Genomic DNA, 10,341 nt, shown 5'->3' with positions numbered 1-10,341 from the left:
TGTGGGAGGAAATGATTTGAAGTGGGTGGTTGGAAATAAAAGTTTTGTTTAAGTTTGAGATAATTTTTTGACATTTGTATGGAACAATCAGAAGGCCAATGGCATTTAAGAGACTCATTGTGAGACCAGGGCTTTAGGTATTTATGTTGACAGCATCAATACGTGTACTGTGTTCAGTTTCAGGGTGTGGAAGAGGTCATATAGGGTAATAGATTGTATGGAGAAAAAAGGAGTGGGCACAGGCCAGCAAATGGGACTGAGAGGTAGCCCCAGGGATGTTGGAGAAAAATAAAAGAAAAGAAAACATAATGCATCTAGGCTGAAAAGAAGCAGGGGCACCTGTGAACCAGAGATGTCCAGTCATTAGCAGTAATTAAATACTAGAAGGCCCCTGTGTGCGGTGGTGACTGCTCATGCAAAAGGTCACACAGTCAATATTTATTAGTGACATAGAATATACCAGTTATGACCCTAGGTCATGAGAATGGAGTGATGAAGAAAATGAATCTGGTCTCCATCAGTATCTGGTATGTAACATTTTGCAATCGCTTTGTACCAGGCCTATGAATTTAAGTTGGAATTTCAGTAATGATCCTAGTGTATCTGTGGTGTTTAAAAAGATATACATCTCTGGAATCATAAATTGAGATGTTATAAGGAAAACCCAACATCACAAATTTGGTGCTAGAAATCAGATTGCAGTTTAAATCTGATCATGTAGAAAGTCTTTTTCTTCAATGTCAGCAGATGCCTTTCCTGTGAGGTTTGTTTAGCTCTACTCCATTATTAGACATAAGCCACTGTTTCTGCCCTATGTTTTCAGAATAATTCTTTAGAAAACTAATAGAAGAACAGAAGACAATTGCAAAATCATGATGAAGATACTAATTGCTTTAGAATCAGGAATAGAAAAAATAATGTGAGCTGCAGTTATAGGGATCAAAAAATTAAAATGGGAATCTATTTGAGTATTTAATATGTGATCAGTGCTAAAGACTCATTGTTTAATTTTACACCTACAAATAATGTTGTGAGGATTATTATCAAATGCATTGGATCGATTACAAAAAGGCTTATGGTTGGTAAAAGTTAACCCAGGTAGAAGAGGTCATATTTCAATTCAGATTTGGTGATTCTAGAATATGAGAGTCAGTCAATCATCAGTGTTACTGACTACTTTGTGTCTGATTTACTTACAAATATTTCTGATATTCACATGTACCAGGTTGTTTTGCAGAGTGGGGACAGAGATGCAAGGGCTGCTAGTTCCAATGTATAAGAGAAACTTCCATTTATTTTGCATTTATCATTGTTAAAGTTCTATATGTCTATCATGGGCTTGTGTTGAAGAACACAAGGAAGTATTAAATCACTTCTTCTTCTGAAGTTTCACTAGCAAGTTGGGCTAGGGTTGCCCAATTCGATACAGGTTCCTAGCTAAATCTGAGTTTCAGATACACAACCATAATTTATTGAAACCCCAATTTAACTGGGCATCCTCTGGTTTTACTTGACCAGTCTCTCAACCCCAAGTGGGACACGTGAGGATGGATTACAGTCCTAACCATGCAAGCCATGGTGACAGCAACTTCCAACATGTTTATTTTTTAACTTTCTCTAACAGGGTGCACATCTCTCTGCCATCCTTTCTAAAGGGCAAAGGGAGCTTTGTGAAGGTCTCTACTCAAACTCTGGGGACCTGCTCATTTTTCATAAACTTTTCATATGAGAAAGTCATTTTCTTGATTTCTCCCTTTCTAGGGGGACTTGACTACAAAACCCAGAGTTTTACTCTGTCCAAGGCTGGTGAATACTTGATGCCTGCTAGTATTGTTCGGAGTTGGAGACTGAAATAAATGAGTTAGTTGGGGTATTAAGCAAGAATAAAATAGCTGTCATTGTGATCCATTACTATAGATAATGAATGGAGCAGTGGCAGAGAAATTTTAAAAAAAGAAGAGATAAAAGATAAATGATATGATTTGGTGACTGATTGGTAAGGCAAGGAAATCAGTCAATCATGGTTCCCAACAAGTTCATTTTCTGGAGAGACAGTACTGTAATGAGACCAGAATTCTACAAAACATTCATTTTATGTAGGACCAAGGTTTTCAACAGATATTTTTCAACGTAATTCTCAGCTGCTCCATAACTAATAGTGGCTTGTTCAACACAGTTTTTTTTAGATGGTTCACAACTGCGGTTCCTAACCGTGGATAGTGCACCACTGCTCCCTTCCCTCTCATCACCCTTGTGAAACATGTTGCAATATTTGGAACAATTTTAGGTTTTAGAAGAGTTGTTTATTCTGATGTTTAATGAGTAGAAGCCAGGGACACTGATAGAGAGCCTGCAATGGTCACAACAGCCTCCGTCACCACCAAAGAATTATCTAGTCCAAAATGTCAATAGTGCTGAGGCTGAGAGCACTGGTTCACACTGTGCTCTTCCTGGAAATTCTAGACTCACATCTTTTATACATTCAGTGCCCAATTCAGTTATTTATGGTTCATTTTTTCTTGTTTCATTATGAAAAACTAGACGGTTGCATAAATTAAACCACTTTCTTATTGAATCTACTTAGGCAGTGCAAGTTCAATACCATCAGATTAATTTTTTGTATTATGCAATATTTTTCAACATTTTCATGAGTTGTTGGTCATCACCATCTCTATTCAACAACTTGCCCTTCTATGTCACAAATAGTGATGCTGCTGTAATTACTTTTAACTAACATGCCTCAGATTTCTGTACTGATTCTATATTTGATGTTATTCACAATATAAAATCCTTCTATTTATTCATTTCATTTTAACTACAGGATTATTTTTAAGTGATTTTTGTTATTTTCACACTTCATTCAAACATAAAGACAAAAACATCAAAAATATATAGTGTTTCACATATGCATATATTTACACACATATATGTATGTCTATATGTATTGAAACTGCAGAAGCACATGTCACCAACAGATACACAGGATCTCCTCTGCCCCCTGGCTCACACCTGCTTAACCTGTCAAGTCACATCTGAGTTGTCACTCTTCAGAGGGTCCATCTCTGGCACCCTGATGCAACTGAGATCATCCTATTTTTCTCTGCTCTAGAATCCAAACTTCTGACACTTCCCATTCCTGTGTAAGCCCCTTGCTGCTGGCCAGGTACTCAAAGTTGGGGCCACTCCCATTTCTCACTCATTACAGCTAGGATGACACCAAGCCATTGATGAAGGATCTGCCCTCGGACCAAAATGCCTCTCACCAGGCCTCGTCTCCAACATTGGAGGTTACATTTCAACATGAGATTTGGAAGGGACAACCACCCAAAATATAACAATAAAATAATTGATTTAATGTATACTTACTTTGTATCTAGGAACATTATTCAAATTTACTTATTAAATCTATAAGTTTGTCTAACATTTTTGCTTTCTAAATACCTGATGATGTCAACAGTAAATGATCACCATTTTACCTGGATGCAATTATAATCTCTTTTATATATTTTTTCTTGTCTTTTGCATTGCCTAACTCCTCTCCTACTCCAGATATGACGCAGACTGTTGTAAATATTTCACTGCTGAGACTAATGTGTGCAGTAGGGTAGCTATCATTTCTCAGATTGAAGAAATAACTTTTTAATACAAGTTTACAAACAGATTTTTTAAAAATTAAGGCTGAGTGCTAAATTGTTTCAAATAATATTTCATATCTCTATCAAGCTGGTTGCATGTGTTTTCTCCTTCCTTCAGTTCATGTAGTGAATCACACTAACTGATTCTCAAATCCTCAAATAATCTTGCGTTTCTGGAACAAATCCACTTGGTCATAATGTCGTAGCCATCTTTTATATTGCTGAATTCCATTGGCTAATATTTTCTTAAGCACGTGGCTCCCTGAAAGCAGGGAGACAACAATATGGCTAGGTGGGTCTCCCCCTCCACAAAGCCCAGGAAAATGAAGCCCCTCATTTGAGAGTTTTGCAGCAAGAACATCAGTTTGAACTTGACCTGGAATAATCTAGCTCAGTGGGGGGAAGAGAATCTGCCATTACAGAGGTTGGCCTAATCTTCCTATGTAAAAAAGACACAGGAAGCTTAAACAGCAGCCAGACTGAGTTCCTGGCAGCCCAGCAGTGCCTCTACAGGCAGACAGGGACAGATTGTCACCTCCACCAGCTCCTTGAGATCAAAGCTAGATAAACCCAGGAAGATGGGAAGAAACCAGTGCAAAAAGGGTGAAACCATCAAAGATCATAACGTTTCCCTTCCTCAAAGGGATCACAACTCCTCACCAGCAAGGGAAAAAAGCAGGATGGAGAATGAATTTGATGAATTGACAGATGCAGGCTTCAGAAGGCGGGTAATAACAAACTTCTCTGAGCTAGAGAAACATGTTCTAACTCAATGCAAAGTAACTAAAAATGTTAAAAAAAGGTTAGATGAAATGCTACCTAGAATAATCACCTTACAGAAAAACATGAACAACTTGATGGAGCTGAAAAACACAGCATAAGAACTTGGTGAAGCATACACAAGTTTCAATAGCTAAAATGATCAAGCAGAAGAAAGAATATCACAGATCAAAGATCAACTCAATGAAATAAAATGAGAAGGCAAGACTAGAGAAAAAAGAGTCAAAAGGAATTATGAAAGCCTCCATGAAATATGTGATTCTGTAAAAATACCTCATCTTGATTGGTGTACCTGAATGTGATGCGGAGAATGAATTCAAGCTGGAAAACACTCTTCAGGATATTATCCAGGAGAACCTTCCCAGCCTAGAAGGGCAGGCCAACATTCAAATCCAGGAAATACAGAGAACACCAAAAAGACACTCCTCAAGAAGAGCAATCCCAAGCCACATAATCATCAGATTCACCAACGTCAAATGAAGAAAAAAAAGCTAACAGCAGCCAGAGAGAAAGGTTAGGGCACCCACAAAGGAAAGCCCATCAGACTCACAGCAGACCTCTCTGCAGAAACCCTACAAGCCAGAAGAGAGTGGGGGACAATATTCAACATCCTTAAAGAAAAGAACTTTCAACGCAGAATCTCATATCCAGCCAAGCTAAGCATCAAAAGTAAAGGAGAAATAAAATCCTCTGTGGACAAGCAATTACTGAGAGATTTCCTTACCACCAGATCTGCCTTAAAGAGCTTCTGAGGGAAGCGCTAAACATAGAAAGGAGCATCCAGTACAAGCCACTGCAAAATTATACCAAATGGTAAAGACCAATGATGCAATGAAGAAACCACATCAACTAATGGGCAAAAAAAGAAAAAGACCAGTAACAAAATGGCAGGGCCAAATTGACAGAAATTTATTTTAGCATTAAACATAAACAGACTAAATGTCCTCATCAAAAGACACAGACGGGCAAACTGGATAAAATGTCAAGACCTATCAGTGTGCTGTATTCAGGAGACCCATCTCATGTGCAAAGACTCACATAGACTCAAAAGGAAGGTATGGAAGAAAATTTACCAAGCAAACGGACAGAAAAAAAAAAGCAGAAGCTGTAATCCTAGTCTCTGGTAAAACAGACTTCAAACCAACAAAGATCAATAGAGACAAAGAGGGGCATTACGTAATGGTAAAAGGATCAATGCAGCAAGAAGAGCTAACGATCCTAAATATATATGCACCCAATACAGGAGTGCCCAGAGACATAAAGCAACTTCTTGACCTACAAAGAGACTTATTTTCCCAGATAGTAATAGTGGGAGACTTTAACACTCCACTGTCACTATTAAACAAATAAATGAGACAGAAAATAAACAAGGATATCGAGGACTTGAACGCAGATCTGGACTAAGCAAACCTAATAGACATGTACGGAATTCTCCACCCCAAATCCACAGAATATACATTCTTCTCAGTACCACATCACACTTCCTCTAAAATTGATCACATAATTGGAAGTAAATCCCTCCTCAGGAAATGCAAAAAAACAAAAATCATAACAAACAGTCTATTAGACCACAGTGCAATCAAATTGCAACTCAGAACTAAGAAATTCACTCAGAACTGTACAACTACATGGAAACTGAACAATTGGCTCCTGAATGTCGATAAACAATGAAATGAGGCAGAAATGAAGATGTTCTTCAAAACCAATGAGAATGAAGACACATCGTACAAGAAACGCTAGGGCATATTTAAATGAGTGTCTAGAGGGAAATTTATAACAATCAATGCCCACATGAGAAGTTAGGAAAGATCTGAAATCAACACCTTATTGTCAAAATTGAAAGAGTTAGAGAGGCGAGATCAAAAGAACTCAAATGCTACCAGAAGATAGGAAATAACTAAGCTGAAAGCAGAATGGAAGGGTAAGGACACAAAAAACCCTTCAAAAAATTAATAAATCCAGGAGCTGGTTTTTTGAGAAAACCAACAAAATAGACAGACTTCTAGCTAGACTAATATAAAAGAAGAGAGAAGAATCAAATAGATGCAATAAAAAATGATAAAGGGGATTTCACCACCGAACCCACAGAAATACAAACCACCATCAGAGATTACTACAAACAACTCTATGCATAAAAATTAGCAAATCCAGAAGAAATGGATAAATTCCTGGACACTTAACACCCTCCCAAGACTAAATCAGGGAGAAGTGGAATCCCTGAATAACCAATAACAAGATCTGAAGTTGAGGCAGCAATTAACAGCCTACCAACCAAAAAACGTCCAGGTCCAGATGGGTTTACAGCCAAATTCTACCAGATCTACAAAGAGGAGCTTTTACCATTCCTTCTGAAACTATTCCAAATAACACAAAAAGAGGGAATCCTCCCTAACTCATTTTATGAGACCAACATCACCCTGATACCAAAACCTGGCAGAGACTCAATTAAAAAGGAAAACTTAGGCCAATATCCAAGATGAATACCAATGCAAAAATCATCACTAAAATACTGGCAAACCAAATGCAACAGCACATCAAAAAGCTTATCTATCATGACCAAGTAGGCTTCATCCTGAAGATCCAAGCCTGCTTCAACAAATGCAAATCTACAAACATAATTCATCACATAAGCAGAACCAAAGACAAAAACCACATGATCATCTCAATAAAGAAGGCCTTTGACAAAATTCAACAGTCCTTTCTGCTAAAAACTCTCACTAACCTAGGAATCAATGGAACATATCTCAAAATAATAAAAGCTATTTATGACAAACCCACAGCCAACATCATACTGAATGGGCAAAAACTGGAAGCATTCCCTTTGAAAACTGGCACTAGACAAGGATGCCCTCTGTCATCATTCCTGTTCAGTATAGTATTGGAAGTTCTAGCCAGAGCAATCAGGCAAGAAAAAGAAATAAAGCATATTCAATTAGGAAAAGAGGAAGTCAAATTGTCTCTATTTGCAGACAACATAATTGTTTATTTAGAAGACCACATCGTCTCAACCCAAAATCTTCTTAAGCTGATAAGCAACTTCAGCAAACTCTCTGGATGCAAAATCAATGTGCAGAAATCACAAGCATTCCTATACACCAATAACAGGCAGACAGAGGGCCAAATCATGAGTGAACTCCCCTTCACAATTGCTGCAAAGATAATAAAATACCTAGGAATATAACTAACAAGGGAGGCAGAGGATCTCTTCAAGGAGAACTACAAACCGCTGCTCAAGCAAATAAGAGAGGACACAGGGAGATGGAAAAACATTCTGTACCCATGATTAGGATGAATCAATATTGTGAAAATGGCCATACTGCCCAAAGTAATATATAGATTCAACACTATCCTCATCCAGCTACCATTTACCTTCTTCACAGAACTGGGAAAAAAACCACTTTAAACTTCATATGAAATGAAAAGAGAGCCTGCATAGCCAAGACTAAGCAAAAACAATTTTGCAATTCTAAGCCAAAGAACAAAGCTGAAGGCATCACGCTACCTGACTTGAAACTATACTACAAGGCTACAGTAATCAAAACAGCATGGTACTGCTACCAAACAGAGGTATAGACCAATGGAACAGAACACAGGCCTCAGAGGCACTGCCACACATCTACAACAATCTGGTCTTTGACAAATCTGACAAAAGCAAGCAATAGAGGAAGGATCCTCTGTTTAATAAATGGTGTTGGGGAAACTGGCTAGCCAGGTGCAGAAAGCTGAAACCAGGCCCCTTCCTTACAACTTACACTAAAATTAACTCCAGATGAACTAAGGATTTAAACATAAATCCTAACAGTGTAAAAATCCTAGAAGAAAAACCCATGTAAAACCATTCAGGACACAGGCATATGCAAGGAATCCATGACGAAAACACCAAAAGCAATGGCAACAAAAGCCAAAAGAGACAAATGGGATCTAGCCAAACCCCAGAGCTTCTGTACAGCAAAACAAACAACATTAGAGTGAACTGGCAACCAACAGAATGGGAAAAAAATTTTTTGCAATCTACCCATCTGACAAAGGGCTAATATCCAGAAGCTACAAAGAACTAAAACAGATTTACAAAAAAAAAAAAAACCATTCAAAAGTAGGTGAAAGATATGAACAGACATTTTTCAAAATAAGTCATTTATGAGGCCAACAAACATATGATAAAATGTTCATCGTCACTAGTCATTAGAGAAATGCAAACCAAAACCACATTAAGATACCATCTCACACCAGTTAGACTGGCAATCAAAAAAACAGGAGACAACAGCTACTGGAAAAGATGTGGAGAAACAGAAACACTTTTACACTGTTGGTGGGAGTGTAATTTAGTTCAACAATTGTGGAAGATAGTGTGATGATTCCTCAAAGATCTAAAAATAGAAATACCATTTGACCCAGCAATCCTGTTACTAGGTATATATCCAAAGGATTCTAAATCATTCTATTAAAAAGACACATGCACACGTATGTTCATTGCAGGACTCTTTACAACAGTGATGCTGCTGCAACTACTTTTCACTAAGATGCCTCAGATTTCTGTAGTGATTCTACATTTGATATTATTCACAATGTAAGTCTCCTTGTTTGGCACAAGGTCATCACTAAGGAAGTGTTCACGGGGTGAATGCGGTGGGGGTTGTAGAAGGAACGCGTAAAGCCTGTGGGATGAGAGAAAGAGCAGAGGGCGTCTTTGGGGCTGAGGCTCTGAGGAGGAGGCAGCGCGGACTGCAGTGCGGTGCTGATCCTTTTCCAGCTCCTGTTTGGAGGTCTCCAGAACAGGCTGGAGGCAGGGAGAGGTGCCCAAAAGACTTGGGATCAGAGGGGTTTTCCCGCTTGGCTCCCCGCCTCAGGAAGACAGAGGATGAGCCACCGCGCTGCTCATAGTGGGGTTGAGGGTGGGGCTGGTCAAGGTTCCCAGAGCCCGCACCCCACCCAGGGAGCCCTGATGGCGGTGTCGCTGTCAGTGTCTTTCCCGGAGGCCGCCCCTGTGACCGGATCGTTTGTGTCTCCACAGCACGTTTCTTGGAGCTGCTTAAGTCTGAGTGTCGTTTCTTCAACGGGACGGAGCAGGTGCGGTTCCTGGAAAGACACATCTATAACCAGGAGGAGTTCCTCGTCTTCGACAGCCACGTGGGGGAGTACCGGGCGGTGACCGCGCTGGGGCGGCCTGAAGAAGATCCTGGAACCGCCGGAAGGAACTCCTGGAGCTGAAGCCGGTCCAGGTGGACAACTGCAGACACAACTCAGGGATTGGGAGAGCTTCGCAGTGGGGAGGAGAGGTGGGTGCGGCGGGCGGGGCCTCCCTGTGAGCTGCCAATCAGAGACAGAGAGAGAGAGAGAGAGAGAGAGAGACATCTGCGAGCGTTTAGAATCCTCTCAATCCTGAGCAAGGAGCTCTGAGGGCACAGGTGTGTGTGTAGAAAGTGGATTTGTGTGTGAGGCTGTTCTGGGAGGGGAGGCAGGAGGGGGCTTCTTCCTGTCCTGGAGGCCTCTGTGGGGAGGTGACATGGGAAGTGGCTGCAGGGGCTGGAGAGGAAGGAGACCTCGACTGTCCTGGGTCCTTAGAGATGCAGGAAGGGAAGTGTGAGGTGTGTGTGGCTGGGGTGAGGGTTTGGGGGAGGAGAGCTGAGGGGTGTGGCAGGTTTGGGATAGTGTGAGGAGGCCAGTTCCAGACTGTCCCTGCACACACCCTTCATGCAGTCTCTGAAATCAAAGTGTGCGGTGTTTGCAAAAGCATCAGATGAATTTCTAGAGGAGCTGAGGAGACCTCTGAGGCACCTCTGAAGCTTTGCATGTCTAAATATCTTGCTATTTTCTTGTGTTTTCTTAGTGTGTGTGTTTTTACGTAGTTGAAATTGTAGCAGGAGCGGCAGCGAAAAACAGACCTCTCTAACACCGAGCGGGGAAGGAAGGAAGGAAGGAAGGAAGG

General features: G+C 40.3%; 1 protein-coding gene across 1 annotated transcript in view; it reads left to right on the top strand.

Moving 5' to 3' along the window:
• Positions 1 to 10,341, top strand: part of LOC116545978 (HLA class II histocompatibility antigen, DR beta 3 chain-like) — a 26,440-nt gene that overhangs the window by 8,278 nt on the left and 7,821 nt on the right. Inside the window, 3 exon segments of the mRNA XM_032272368.1 lie at positions 9,427 to 9,588; positions 9,591 to 9,665; positions 9,668 to 9,691. Coding sequence (XP_032128259.1) covers positions 9,427 to 9,588; positions 9,591 to 9,665; positions 9,668 to 9,691 — 261 coding nt within the window.

This window comes from Sapajus apella, unplaced genomic scaffold, assembly GCF_009761245.1.
Source record: "Sapajus apella isolate SASKATOON/1434 unplaced genomic scaffold, GSC_monkey_1.0 scaffold468, whole genome shotgun sequence".
Lineage (NCBI taxonomy): Eukaryota > Metazoa > Chordata > Mammalia > Primates > Cebidae > Sapajus > Sapajus apella.
Note: the sequence above shows the minus strand (reverse complement) of the source record. Positions and strands in the feature narration are given on the sequence as shown.